Source organism: Pipra filicauda, unplaced genomic scaffold (assembly GCF_003945595.2).
Source record: "Pipra filicauda isolate LSUMZ 115617 unplaced genomic scaffold, ASM394559v2 scaffold98_size3848907_pilon, whole genome shotgun sequence".
In the NCBI taxonomy this organism is placed as follows: domain Eukaryota; kingdom Metazoa; phylum Chordata; class Aves; order Passeriformes; family Pipridae; genus Pipra; species Pipra filicauda.
Window position 1 is genome coordinate 2993709 of NW_024105186.1, and position 11914 is coordinate 3005622.

An 11914-nucleotide genomic window follows, 5' to 3' on the forward strand; every position below is an offset into this window, starting at 1 on the left:
GTGTCCTCCACTTCCGTGGGGTGTAAGTGTTGGCTTTTGTGGGCTCTGCCCTGGCAGTCTCACGGGTGAGAGCTGGGATTGTGAGTCTGGCTGCCTTAGTGCCATCTCCTGGTCAAGAGTGAGAGGGAACATCTGTGAGACCTGATGGGAAGCAGATACTTTTACTGTGATGTCTCAATGTCGTTTGCCAAAAGAGGTCTGTTTCCTATCTACTTCACAGAAGTGCTTGTCTGCACCACCTAGAATTTAGTGGTTGACATTTTTTCTGGGTGAAATGGAGAGTCCTAAGAAGGTAGTGTTTCCAGGTAATGGGAAAGCAAGTTTCTCCTTTAACAATATTTACAGCCTTGTGACTTTGTAAACTTCACACAGGTCCCCTTGTTCCTGCAGTTAAAGTCAAGAGACATGAAATAAAGAGTGACCCAACTCCCCTGGGGTTTGAAGGTATGAGTATTTCCATCCTGCATGAAAACCTGTTTGGTGATCATTTGATATTATTCACTGAATTCACATCTCATCACAGCTGGCAGATGACACTGGAGTCCACTGGGGCTTTGGGGTCAGTTTATCTGTATAACTGGGATAAAGACAGCTTGTCACTCCCTTGCCTGTCCCCAGCACTCATGTTATATTCATCTAGGGATGGGCCTGAATTAAAACCCCAATTCTCTGCCTGTTTTGGGAAGTAGTGCCCTAGACTATCACCTGGATCTGGATTTTCTGCCTAGCTTCTGCCTCTCTCCATCAAGTGTAGCCGCAGGGAGCCAAGGGGCTACTCTTCACCCTCACCTGCAGTCTGGCCACTTGCATCCCTCTTCCCTTGTTAGTGTCTATACCTAGAGAGAGGAGCAGGAGCCATGTGCATGAAGACTGCAGAAGAGGCTAGACTGTGCATCAACAGCCATTTTAAGGTGCAGTGTTTCATTTCAGACAAGCAAAATTTCCACCTATTTGTTGCAGCAGATTAATCAATTACTGCTTAATAAGCAATACAAAAGAGTTAATTTGGGATGCTGTTACTCAACCACTGAAAGATCACCAGCTTCCATTGTCAGTTTTCCCCTTTACCAGTGTTTACCAGAACCTGGGACACAAGGAGCCAGGTACCCTTGCTGCAGGAGAGGGAGGAGAGAGATGTAGGCCGAGGAATTCTTTCTTAGCGTTGTGTCATTCTGCACAAAAACTTGGTAGAAAGAGCAGGTGAACAGGTCAGTGATAGAATCAGTGACATATCAGACCTGTGTCCTGTGTCACCCTCAGCAGGGAAGAGACTGGAACAGAGAGGTTGGAAGAAACAATTCAGAGACAGCAGAAGAAGTTTTGCTGTTTGCAGAATATTTCCTTTTGCCAGTGACCCCTGGCACTACATTTAGAGTCATCCTGGCACCTTGCACCAGAGTTTCCCAAACTGTGGTGTTTATACCTCACTTTCCTCACTGACAGATAGCTCTGGTCTCAGCATACCATGGGGCTGCAGAGGTAGGGGGGATTTCAAAGTACAAGGACTAACTGTAGCATAGAACTGACTTGCTCCTCATTGCTTAAAACCAAGGTCCTACTGCACAACATCCATCACCAGACTGAGTTTCTTTAAGGAGGAAACAATGAACTTTATCATCCCTTTACCAGAAGATATTGCTGCTATTGCCAGGGCTCTAACAGAGGTAATAATACAAAGGATTTGATGTACTTAGATAAAAATGTCCCCCCCAACATTGCATTGCATTCATCAAGAGTGAAATAATTCATTTCTGGCCTCCCTGGTCCCCTGTTGCTGCATCAAAACTATAGACCCTCACCTACAGAATGATTTGAAATGCTGCAAGGAAAACATGTTAAAAATGGGTAAGGAAGCTGTAATGAAATAGAACACTGCACTGTTCACCCAGCAATCGTTTTCCTTAATTAACATCAATATATCTGTTTGATTCATTTGGCTGTTCTCTGTCCTTCTCAGACTTACAGTTTTTCTGTGGAATGCTGCTGTCCTTTCACTCATTTGTGCTGGTCATGTGTCTCCTCTTTTATAACTGTTGGACCCCAGTCCACCTGTTTGTTAAAAAGACTGCCAGTAGCAGAGGTGATGCAGGAATTCACTTTGTACTGGTTGTCTGGTCACTATTTCACCCTGAAGACACAAACTGTACTTCCTGTCACAGATGCTTTTGAGAACACCATATTGGCCCAGACTAACTCTAATACCGGTTCCACCAAGAGATCCGTACCTAGATCTGCTTCACAGACAGGTAAACACAATTAAAGAAGTTATAATCTCAATTTGAGAATGTAATCTAAACTTATGATAATATTTACTCTCTTTAACATAAAGAGATTTTTCTCTCCTGGTGAATATAACTTCCCATCAGAGCAATGAAAGAACAAGCTTGGATCACTAGCAGTATAGAAACAATGCCTCAGATTCTGGTTTTCTGAGGTCAGGAACAGATGAAAATAATGCTTTTAATTGATGCCAGAGAGCTCAGAATTTGATGTCTTATTTTATAGCTTGAATTAAGTATGTGAAACTTGGGCTATTTCTTAGTCTCTGAAATTAGAACAGCAATTTGTATGGAAGAGAAAGGCTGATGCATATATTTGCAAGGAATCCTTGCTGATGAGGTTTCTGCCTTGGATGCTTTCTGTAAATGACAGTGGCAAAAGATTACAGAAACTTTGTCTAAGGGGGAAGAGGGATATCTTTTTCTTTTGGTATTTGTAGCCCAACCTGTGAATTTGAACTAAAATTGATGTAGCAATTTGAAGTTAATTAGCATCAATATATTCTTGTATGTTTAGACACTTGCCAGTATTTTGCTTGTGTGAATAAACTGATACAGAATAGTGTCACTTCAGAGGCTGCTTTACACCCTTAAAAGTACAGATGACCAAACCATACCCGTGAGGTTATAGCTGGGGTCACAGCTCTGGAGGAAGATGGTTGCTGTGTCCCTTTTAACTGGATTGCAGCTGTGGGAGCAGTCACAGCCCCTGAGAAACAGGAGGGAGGAGAAGGGGCTGCAGAGCTGCATGACCACATGTTGCACCAGTGCCTGTAGCAGGGAGGATGTGCATGGGGAGGGATTAAATAAATCAATTAATAAACCTATTTCTCCCAGATCACTTTTCTGTTTGCTACCTGAACTACCTGGCTTAGTTTTGTATTGTCCCAGGCCAGGTTTTGGTGTGGGTTGTGAGTGCTGGGATATGTAATCTCACTATGTGAACATCTCTGTGCACTGTAGTCAGAGCACTGCTTTGCCTTGTCAAGCAGTGGCCCACAGGATGTAAAGAATTTGGTTCAGCATCTGCTCAGCCCAAGTCCCTCTGAATCAGCTGATGCAGAGCAGGTACATTAATTAGGAAGTACATGGTGGTTTGACTGACTGTTCAGCTTGTATCTGTCAGGGCTGCAGAAATCTTTGGGACATGGAAGGTCTGTTTCCTCTGAGCTGGACTGTAGTCATTCCCATCCCCACCAGAAAAGGGACAGGCATCAAGTGAAGGAAAGTGCAGATCACAATTTCTCTCTGTACAGAAGAGTCTGAGTTACTTTTGCATCATAGGAGCCTCAGACAGGCAGATCTTATAGGGCTCAGCCTCAGTTTCCCTCAGGACACATCCTATGGACATACCTTTGTAGGTAAAGAAACTGAGGCTGTTGTGCTTGAGCTGGAAATCTCTCATTAAGTCCCTTCCACTGGGCTGGGGTGGTTCTGGGTGTAAATCATGCAAGAAGACTCCTAGGAGCAGAAATTTGAATGAGACCTTCCCTCCGTACCCCCAAGGTACGGAGTGCCAAGCAAGAGTGCCTTGCTCTTTGTCCTGTCCCTTTCCTGCAATTCCAGCGTTCTCCAGGGTATAGTTCTGTAAGTTGCTCGGGTGGTAATATCCCCTTGGGGTGAGATGGAGATAAGAAGTCAACAAAAATTCCATGGCTTTGGACTTCAATTTATAGATAGACATGTGGAGGTAAGCTGGAAACGGAATGAGCGTGGCCTTCTGAAAGTCACATCAGCACCAGTTATCATTTGCTCCAGCGCTGGCTCAGCAGAAATATTCCTGGTCCTTGCTTTTTGTACCTCCTGAAATGAAGGGATTTTGCAATGCTAAACACTGGAGGCATTGATGGATGTGGACACTGTGGCCACACAGTCTGCCCTCCTACTAATGACAGCGAGTGGTACAGGTTTTTAGAGACAAAATAACGGCTGTGACACAATTTTTGTGGCAGAATCAGGGAATAAGCTATAAAAAGGTACAAGCAATTCAGTAAGTAGAATAGTGAGAAGTGAACCTGTGATATTTATTTTATAAAGACTGATTCTGAAAAAGGCTAATGACTGATAGCTAACTCCTCTTGGTTTTTATGTCCTTTGAAAAGGTTGGCCCAGCAGGCAAATGCCTTCTCTAGACACATTTGAAGATTTTGAAGCCATCCCTTCCAGTATGGATGAACTCTCGAACTCCTCTGACTTGGAGGAAGAGACCAACCCTAACAATGTAATTCCTTTTTCAAATTACACTGCCCTTTCCTAGCCCAACCTCCTCCCCTCTAAGAATCATGATGTAACCTGCAAAGTTTGGGTTCATACCAACCTTAAATTCATAGACATGTGGGAATACAGAAGATGGGAATTTGATCTGGGTTATTGGGAGATTATTCCAAGACTATTTGGTTGATCAGAATGAGAAACATAAAAAAGTCACTCTTACTTGTAAGCTGTCGCTTTACTTTTTACAAATGTGAGGGAAAACTCTGAGCCTTTAAAAAAGTAACTTCAGACTTTCCCACATAACTTCACCTGGTGTCACAAAACCAATTTTTATGTCAGAATAATGGCTGGCTGGTTAATCCTAAAGCCTGAATGCACAGCACAGTTCTGTCATAATTTTGAATAATATTTAACCTGGGCATGATAAAAGGAATAAGAAGATACCCAACTCCCTACGGAAGAAATCTCTGCCAGCTTGAAATGCCTAATTTAGTGTTTAACTAAACTCACTCTCTCTTGCACTCATAGTGACTCTCTTTCTGGTGCCTTGTTTCATTCATTTTAGGGGAGCAATCTTTTTCGAGTAGAAGGCAGCTTTGACAGCTGTTTCCCAGATTCTCTGACTCTCGAGGATGGAGATTTGGTGCAGTTTGTGCAGGAAGGAGAGAACGGTCAATGGTAAGTACAGCAGAGAGACAGGGTTTGACAGGTAAAATAGCCATGAACTCCTGGAAAAGATGGAAAATATTCAGAAGAATGTCAAAGTCTCTTCAAAATCAATCCATATCCCCTCACCCCATTAACCGCAACATGAAAGAGGCAGTGGGAGGCATGAACACACAAGCAGCTTTGGTTAATTCCACCTGGTTGGCTTTCATCCCAAATGCTTGTGACAGGAGGCTTACGAGGACAGAAGTTTGTATAAAGGAAATGGAGGGGATTATCCAGAGTTTTGACACTTTCTAGGCAGAAGGGCACTGTCAAAGGCAGCACCCCCCTATAGGATACATCCGTAAAATCCCCATGCCTTCCACTGAGAGCATTTTTAGCCTGGAAGGTTTTGATATAAGGTGTGACTGACAAAGGGGAATGAGTCTGGCCTCCCCTGAGCTCACATATGTTTTGGTGCATTTATTCTCTCTTACTGCAAAGTGAGTGTTAGGAGCCAATAAGTGTTAGTGCCCAGACCTGCCTGCACATCTGAATTCTCCCTGCATGGGCAGTTTGGAGGAAGAAGATCTGATCTCTTTGAAGTACCTGTGCAGTCAGACCCTTCACTCAGAACTGACATGCAGCTGAGAAGGGAGCAAGTTCCATAGGGTGAAGTAGTTGGGAAGCGAACTAAACCCATCCTCCCTGGTATTTACAGCAAGGGGGATGGATAATATGATATATTAATTTTCTTTAGCTTTGAATTTAGAATCGTAGAATCATTTAGGCTGGAAAAAATCTCCATGGAGTCCAACCATTAACCCTGCACTTCCAAGCCCAAGGTCAGTGTCTCAAACACAGGCCAAGGCTCTGCTTCCGTGTCACACAGTCTGCTTGAAAGTGATCTGGGATTCTGGGTCACCATCGGAGACTGAAGAAACTTAGTCACCAGGTACCTGTAGGACTGCCTTGGGTCCTCTGCCTTCTTCTTCAGTTTAGGAAATAGCTGCCAACATGCACCTCTAAGAAACACAACCCAGGGAAAGGGAATGTAGGAAAATTCACTGACTGTTCTTTGAGTTTCAGGTTAGTGAAGAAACTGGTCTCTGAGAAAAGCGACTGGGTTCCTTCCAGTATATTGCAGCCAGCAGAGGGGGACAGTAACAACATAATTAAGAACAGCAATGCAGGTAATAGAGAAAATGTGTTACTGGCATTTATTTTTTATTTCCATACTGAAAAAGGATGTGATAAAAAAAGATGTGATAAAAAAGTGCACTTTTTGTTTTAAAGGACTCACCTGAGTATATGTGTCGCAGTCTCTGGTGATGTGGCTGAGACAGCCTGAAATTTGGTGCCTGGGTGTCAGAACTAGTTAAGGCACAGCAGCTTTCTTTGGCATGCTTTAATTGTTTACCCCTCCCTGGGCAGAACTTGAATCTCCCACCAAACTTCTGTGGCTACCAGTCCTTTATAGCCAGCCCAAGTGTGTCATATGGTGGGGTGTGCCTGCAGGATAGCTTTGATCCTGACATGGATAGCGCTTTGGATGGAGATCAGCATCAGGGCTGTGGTTCTGGCCTAGGTTTGAAAACATTAAGATTTCATGACCCATTACTGCTTTCATCATATTTCACAGCTGGCTCCAAAAGCTGGAGGAAAGGCTGCTCTGGCACAATTTCAGCCAAATCAGCACTAAAAGTCATCCTTTCTTCAGCTTTGGTTCTGACCTAACACCCAAACAGGTTGCACTGGAAAAGCTGAATCTCAGCAACTCTGCACATCAAAGGTTTAAAATTTTAGACTAATTTTTGCCCATCCTTAAATATAATTTACCAAAATGTGTCCTGCTTGTCTTCTGGTAACAGAGGACAACAAAATCTGGCAGAGCCATTCCCTGGGGACCTGCGAAAGAGAGTTACCAGCACTTTATTCTGAGTTACTGGTCTCTCTTGATTTTTTTTTTCCTTTGGTCAGTTTGTCAAAGTGGAGGAAACCTTTTTAAACCTCAGGATTCTTTGCTGTGGTTTAAGGGGAGTTTAGTGCTGCTCCTTCACCTCCACAGCAGGTCAGTTCTGTCTTCACCCTCAGTGCCCAACTATAGCTCTCATTTCTTTGGCATGTCTAATGCTTCAAAAGAAAAACAAAACCACACACACATTACAGTTCATTATATGCCAAAAGAGCCTCCCTTGCCTTTAGTGAAGGAATTAGGAGAACAGTGGAATTGTGATTATTTGTGTTTTATTTCATTTCAGGCTTTTAACAAAGAACCTCAAGACTGTAGATGGAAAATCCTATAGACATATTGTAGTGACAATGCCCATGTCCTCCTTTTCAGACATGTACAACGATTCCTGCAGTACAGCCTCAGTAGAGTCAGACACAAAGGAAAGTGAGGTGGCCAAAAGCTTCCCAGCAGAACAGAGGGCTGGCAGCTGAACAGCAGGACCAGCCTTCCTCAGGACCCCATCCATCTGTCTTTATTTTGGGTGGACACTGGATCAAAGTTGCCTTTCTCACAAGCTCTGAGGTTCACAATTCACTAAAACTTTATCACCATGAACAGATGAGAACTGTGCTGTCCACCTGGCAAGCTGGAAAAAACAAAGTTGAAAGGAGCATTAAACATCCAGAAAACATCAAACCTACCTTCAGTGTTAGAGGAGAAAAATGCTTCTTGCATTGGTTATCAAACTGTTTCAGAAGATGTGGCCTAAATTAGGTCGACAGCAGAGCTGAAGAGTTTCTATGCACGCACCTTTTGGCAACTTTGCTTGAGCACCACGTCACTGCACAGGGCACGGGATGGTTACGAGTTCTTGCTCACCTGGACGTTTTTCCATTTGCTTGCCTCTGGCTGTGCCTTCCCTGTCCTCCTTAATTCCAGCTGATACGTCATCACAAACGTGCCCTTTTTGCTATGGTCAACACCAAAAACATCCAATTTTAGGGTGGCTGGGGAAAGGAACCTTCTGACTGGGACCATCAGAGAGGCTCCGTGCAGCAGTGACGTGACTCCCTCGCGATGGCACTGCTGCGCACAGCATTCCACAGCTTGGAATGATGCAGGTGCCAGCTCCTGGCTATGACACGGAGGTGCAGGGCTTAGCAGGGAAGTAAAGATGTGTAACAGCTACTGTGACAAAGAACATTTTGAACTGTTTTTACAACCTAAGTCATTCCTCTGCCCCCTCTGCAGTCCTGGTTGCTGGATCACAACTCTTTGCATTTGGTGCCAAGAATTCAATTGAATGCCATTTACTGTCACATGTTTGAGTAGACTGCATGCTTTCCTTGTGTGCTGGGCTATGAGTAGATACATTTCACCCCCCATTTGGAATATACTTAAGCATTGCAAATAGGCAGTGAGCGTTAGAGTGGATAAAGTGTTGTTGTTAAATACTTCTTTCCAGGACATTTGATTAAAGGACTGTACCAAATCTCTGCCACATAAGGATGTAATGTATAGTATGAAGTGATTAGAGATGTTGTTATTCCTATACAAGCCATTAGCTCATTTAGAGCAGCTGTTAAGGCATGAAGGCATTTTGATGGTAATTGGGTCTTAGGTCCCACAAAAGCTGCTAATACTGTAGTAAAGATAAGTATTGAGTAGGTTTGCAAACAGGCAAAGATCAATCTGGTAAAAATGACCCTAGAAGATGCTCAAGAGTGAGTGAGTGGCTTTCACTCTTAGGGATGTTTTGTTGAACCCTCAGTGGTGCTTTATGTAAATAACAAAGGGGACAAAAGCACTGAAAATGGAGATGAAGCAAAACCAAAACCCACTCTTTACTAACTGAGGCTCTGAGCAAAACAGTAGGTGTCTGTCTCACCTTTGCTATCACCTTTGCAGGGACCTGAATGTTTTTCTTTTTGTCTCAGTGGAGGCTGGTGTTGCAAATATCTTAGTGTGTGAGTCAGGATAGCTGTGACACAGGTAGATAGTCCCATTCGAGTAGGTAAAGGCTTATTCAGATTTTTTTTTTGCCTGTGAAGCCATTGCTTGATTATGATTTGCACTGTGGTGATTAATTCCCATGGCTCTTCTAACCCTCCATATCTGATCCCTGTGATTTTGGACATTTTCCGTTCATGTCGAAAGGACCTGAGAGTTCTGTATCTTTTTGGAAAATGATTTTGTCCTATAGAGAGTGGAGCTTACCTGTTTTGTGCTGGTCATTTACCTCAGAAATGACACATAGGCTCTCAGGAACATGAATCCTCTTGGTCTACAGTAGTTCTCAGCATCTTAAGGGAAGAATTCATTCCTTTCAGGAATGAAACATGTGGTGATGTTTTCTTGTAGTGCAATTCCTTTATTCTCTCCCTAAAATGAGTCCATTCTGGTTTCAGTAATTTTTTCAGTGCTGCTGTCTACTCCTGCCCTAAGCATAGGAGAGGGAAGGGTAGGGAGCATTGATTGCATGTTAATAAGTACAGTAAGCTTTTGTGTGAGGGAGAGAGAGATGGGGAAGGGTTATCCTGGGTATATGAAACTGCCAAAATGAAGATTTGTGACATTGCTGAGAGATGGAATGATGAAAACCTGCACTTTGGAGTTTTCTTTTTGAGGAATCTCATTCTTATGGTGAAATGGCAGTGGGAAGTCTCTGTTTGATCTGAGGATGAGAAATCAGATACTGCCAGTCCCTTTCCTACCTCTGCTGTGAGCAGGGTGACAGTGTGCAAGTCCTATATCCCCTATATCCCTGCAATACCCTCCTGTAAAATGGGAGCTATTGAATTTCCCTCCTGTTGAATTATGATGCTAAATTTTACCATGTATGCAAAAACTGGGGACCCTTCAGGGGAAAGCGAAGCTTTGAACCCCATATGTCCCACTGTGCCCTCCATGAGTGCCAGTGGCAGCACCCTGTGGAGCAGCCTAGAGCTGGAGCAGGGAAGAGGATTGCTGATGAAATGTCTGCTCTCCCAGCTCACCATCTCATTGTGACAACTGCAAAGGTATGGGCTGGATTATCACAATTCTCCCCTACTCTGCTTTTGAAAACATTTTTTTCCCCCTAAAAAAATGTTTTATCCTGCTAGACCAAAGTTTGAATCACTCCTGCTCCACAAGTGTCCTGAGGATGACAGGTAACTCTCTGCCCCACTGCCACTCAGCAGTGGCACAGCACTCTGCTCCTTGGGAGCTGACTGTGCCACAGCTACTCAGACACACTGAACCTGAGCAGGGAGCCCACAACTGTTGTGTCTTTAACCCTCCAGCAGTGCTGGTGAGCCAGAGGCAGCTCCTTGTTTCTGTCTCCACGTTCCAAACCCAGAGCACACAGCAGCCCTGGCAGCTGCTGCTGGGCAGTGACCAGGCCCTGTGTCAGGGAGACAGGGTTTGATTTGAGAAAGAACAAAGTTCAGGGACAGATCAGGCTGCTGACAAGTCCAGGAGCAGCCCATAAAAAGCAACCCTCTGGCTTTGCTGATGAGACAAAATGGGGTTTGATGACTTTTTGTTTTGTTTTGTTTTTAAAGGGTAGACAGGATAGTCTTTTAATTAGTGTATTTCTGTCAAGCAAGGTGATAATTAAGGGAATGGCTTTCCATGTACAGTCTAGATTATGATTTGGTAATGTCCAGCAAGACTAATGCCTATGTTAAAGTACACTTTGTATGTAGGCCTTTGACACTATCCTTTTCAGGTAGACACACCTAAAAATCATAGTTTTCAAATATGGATTTCATTTCAGTGTTGTTTGGAGATTATATAGTGACCAGAAAGTAATTTAAAAGTAACAGCTGCCACTAAGTTTTGGTTGTAGAAGACACAAGATCCCAGGTAAATCTGGGCTGTAGCAGCACTTGTGGCTGAGCAGTGCCCTTGCTGCTGGACCAGTGAGTCTGTGCCAGCTGCCTGCTCTGCTCTCTGGGGCTGTGCTGGTGAGCCCTGCCCTCCGGGCTCAGGGTCCCCTCTGCTCTGCTCTCTTCTGTGAAACTTGCAGGAACTTCACATCCTCAGAACTGCCCTCTGCTCAGGCAGCTGCAGGTGGGCAGCACAGTCCTTCCTCACCAGCGGCAAAGAGCCGGGCAGTTGCCATGACACACAAGTCTTGATTTTAGTAAACCAGGTTAACATTTAATCAGGGCTCATCCTTTCCTCTCACCTTGAGCCCCACAGGGTGGAGAATCACACCAATGGTCGTTGTCCTGATCATAAACAGCTGCAGCCAAACCACCACGTCTGAGCTCTGGCTCTTCTTGCCAGTGACAGCAAAGCTGTGTGTGTGTGTGTCTTATGAAAAGCCATTTTATTATCTATGATTTTCTTAGACTCTTGATATTTCAAACAGGATTGGGTATGAGAAAGGCCATGTGCTTCCTTTCCAAAAATATACTCAAAGACTTCAAATATATATATGATTAGAAATATATAAGAATAAGAAGAAAAAAGAGCCAAAATGTGTATTTCTTCTTGCAGCTGGAGCTGAAATAGCTGCTAAGATTTCCTCTCCCCAGCTGAGAATTGGTACAGTTTGTTTTTCTTACATGATTTCCATGGTGTTGATAATGATGTATTTGTATATTGTGACTGATGAGAGATAATCAGACAGGGAAAGAGCACAGAATTACCTGTCCTTTTTTCCAGTCAAGACAGAATGTATGAATTTATTACAAGAAAAAAGTGTGCAAATGAACTTCCTGTAATTAGGCCGTTCTGACCTGTGTAGAACCACACTTTGTTTGAAATTTATAAAAATTATAACTAGTACAAAACCCTGTGGTTGATGTCTCTATATGAAGCAACAAGT

At 43.6% G+C, this 11914-nt stretch overlaps 1 protein-coding gene across 12 annotated transcripts in view; it reads left to right on the forward strand.

Moving 5' to 3' along the window:
• MCF2L2 (MCF.2 cell line derived transforming sequence-like 2) overlaps window positions 1-11879 on the forward strand; it is a 158079-nt gene extending 146200 nt beyond the window's left edge. For 6 of the 12 annotated variants that reach the window (XM_027712876.2, XM_027712873.2, XM_027712878.2 and 3 more), the window contains 6 exons: window positions 373-444; window positions 2160-2246; window positions 4382-4500; window positions 5059-5171; window positions 6231-6334; window positions 7486-11879. In XM_027712876.2, coding sequence (XP_027568677.2) covers window positions 373-444; window positions 2160-2246; window positions 4382-4500; window positions 5059-5171; window positions 6231-6334; window positions 7486-7586 — 596 coding nt within the window. In that variant the 3' untranslated portion in view covers window positions 7587-11879. Of the gene's footprint in view, window positions 1-372; window positions 445-2159; window positions 2247-4381; window positions 4501-5058; window positions 5172-6230; window positions 6335-7402 lie in introns of all 12 variants that reach the window. The other 6 variants (XM_027712890.2, XM_027712877.2, XM_027712887.2 and 3 more) reach the window with 3 other exon arrangements.
• Window positions 11880-11914: the final 35 nt, after the last annotated feature.